Below are 941 nucleotides of genomic sequence, written 5' to 3'. Positions count from 1 at the left end.
ACGACTTGACGGCGGTCGGGTTTTTCCGGTTTGCAGCTTCTGCTCGGGCGGGGAGAATGGGAGGGAAGGCTGGGCACAGAGGCTCCCGGGGCAGCCCGGCCCTGACCCCAGGGCCCGCCCAGATCCCTTCCCAAGCCAGTGAAGCGCACACAGCGTGGTCTCTGAACCGTTTATTTCTGGGGATCGCGAGGGGTGCAGGCTGGGGGGGGGGGCACGGCCACTGCAGCCGGCGCGGCCCTCAGGCGAAGGTGGAGCTGTTCCAGCCCACGTTGGCCGCGTTCATGTCGTAGTAGTTGATGTAGACCCTGCGGAGCGGAGAGCTCAGCGCCGCGTCCCCCGCGCGCCCCCGGCCCCCCGACCCCCCGGCCTCCCGGGCCCCCGAACCCCCGGCACCTGTCTGGGCTGACGCGCAGGCGCTCGGCCAGGAGCCCGCACAGCAGCTTGCTGTAGGCGCGGTTCTGCGCGCCGCCGATCTTGCCGATGCTGTGCAGGCTGCAGAGCGCGCACGGCTCACTGGAGCCGCCGAAAGCCATGAGCTGGTCCGGGACCACGTGCACCGCGATGTACTGCGGGGGGCGGAGCAGGTCAGCTGCAGGGCCGCCATGGGCCCCGGGCGCCGCGCCCTCCCGGCCCCCAGCCCCCGGAGCCTCAGCCCGCGTCCGCTAGCCCCAGCCCGGGGCCCCCGGCGCGCGTGCACCCCCTCGCGCCCCCTCCCGGCCGACCTGCGCCGGCTTGCCGGTGGCCTGCGCCAGCTGTTGGGTGAGCTCGGAGAGAAGCCCGTCGGGCACGGACGCGCGGGGCACGTTGGTGTTCACGACGAACATCGGCATGATGGCGGAACGATGGCGGAGCGAACCGGAGCAGAAGAAAAACGCGTGCTACACCCGCAAGCCAGGAACCCGGGCTACGTGACCGCCGCTGCGTGCCCCCCGCCCCGCCCC

At 72.8% G+C, this 941-nt stretch overlaps 1 protein-coding gene across 1 annotated transcript; it reads right to left on the bottom strand.

Annotated features, from left to right (window-relative positions):
* Positions 1–238: 238 nt before the first annotated feature.
* MIF (macrophage migration inhibitory factor) lies at positions 239–830 on the bottom strand. The gene is made up of 3 exons (XM_007958773.1): positions 723–830; positions 394–566; positions 239–305 (listed from the first exon to the last, which is right to left on the bottom strand). Exons 1-3 carry the CDS (start codon positions 828–830, stop codon positions 239–241), a joined length of 348 nt encoding a protein of 115 aa, XP_007956964.1.
* Positions 831–941: the final 111 nt, after the last annotated feature.

This window comes from Orycteropus afer, unplaced genomic scaffold (genome assembly GCF_000298275.1).
Source record: "Orycteropus afer afer isolate SDZICR_OR568_19922 unplaced genomic scaffold, OryAfe1.0 scaffold01129, whole genome shotgun sequence".
NCBI classification, from domain to species: domain Eukaryota; kingdom Metazoa; phylum Chordata; class Mammalia; order Tubulidentata; family Orycteropodidae; genus Orycteropus; species Orycteropus afer.
Note: the sequence above shows the minus strand (reverse complement) of the source record. Positions and strands in the feature narration are given on the sequence as shown.

Bases quoted from the DNA above. Each gene is read 5' to 3' on its own strand.
- MIF (XM_007958773.1), bottom strand. From the start codon at position 830: ATGCCGATGTTCGTCGTGAACACCAACGTGCCCCGCGCGTCCGTGCCC. The intron at 567-722 runs GTCGGCCGGGAG...CGCCCCCCGCAG, and splicing joins CCACCGGCAAGCCGGCGCAG to TACATCGCGGTGCACGTGGT. The intron at 306-393 runs GTGCCGGGGGTT...TCCGCTCCGCAG, and splicing joins CTGCGCGTCAGCCCAGACAG to GGTCTACATCAACTACTACG.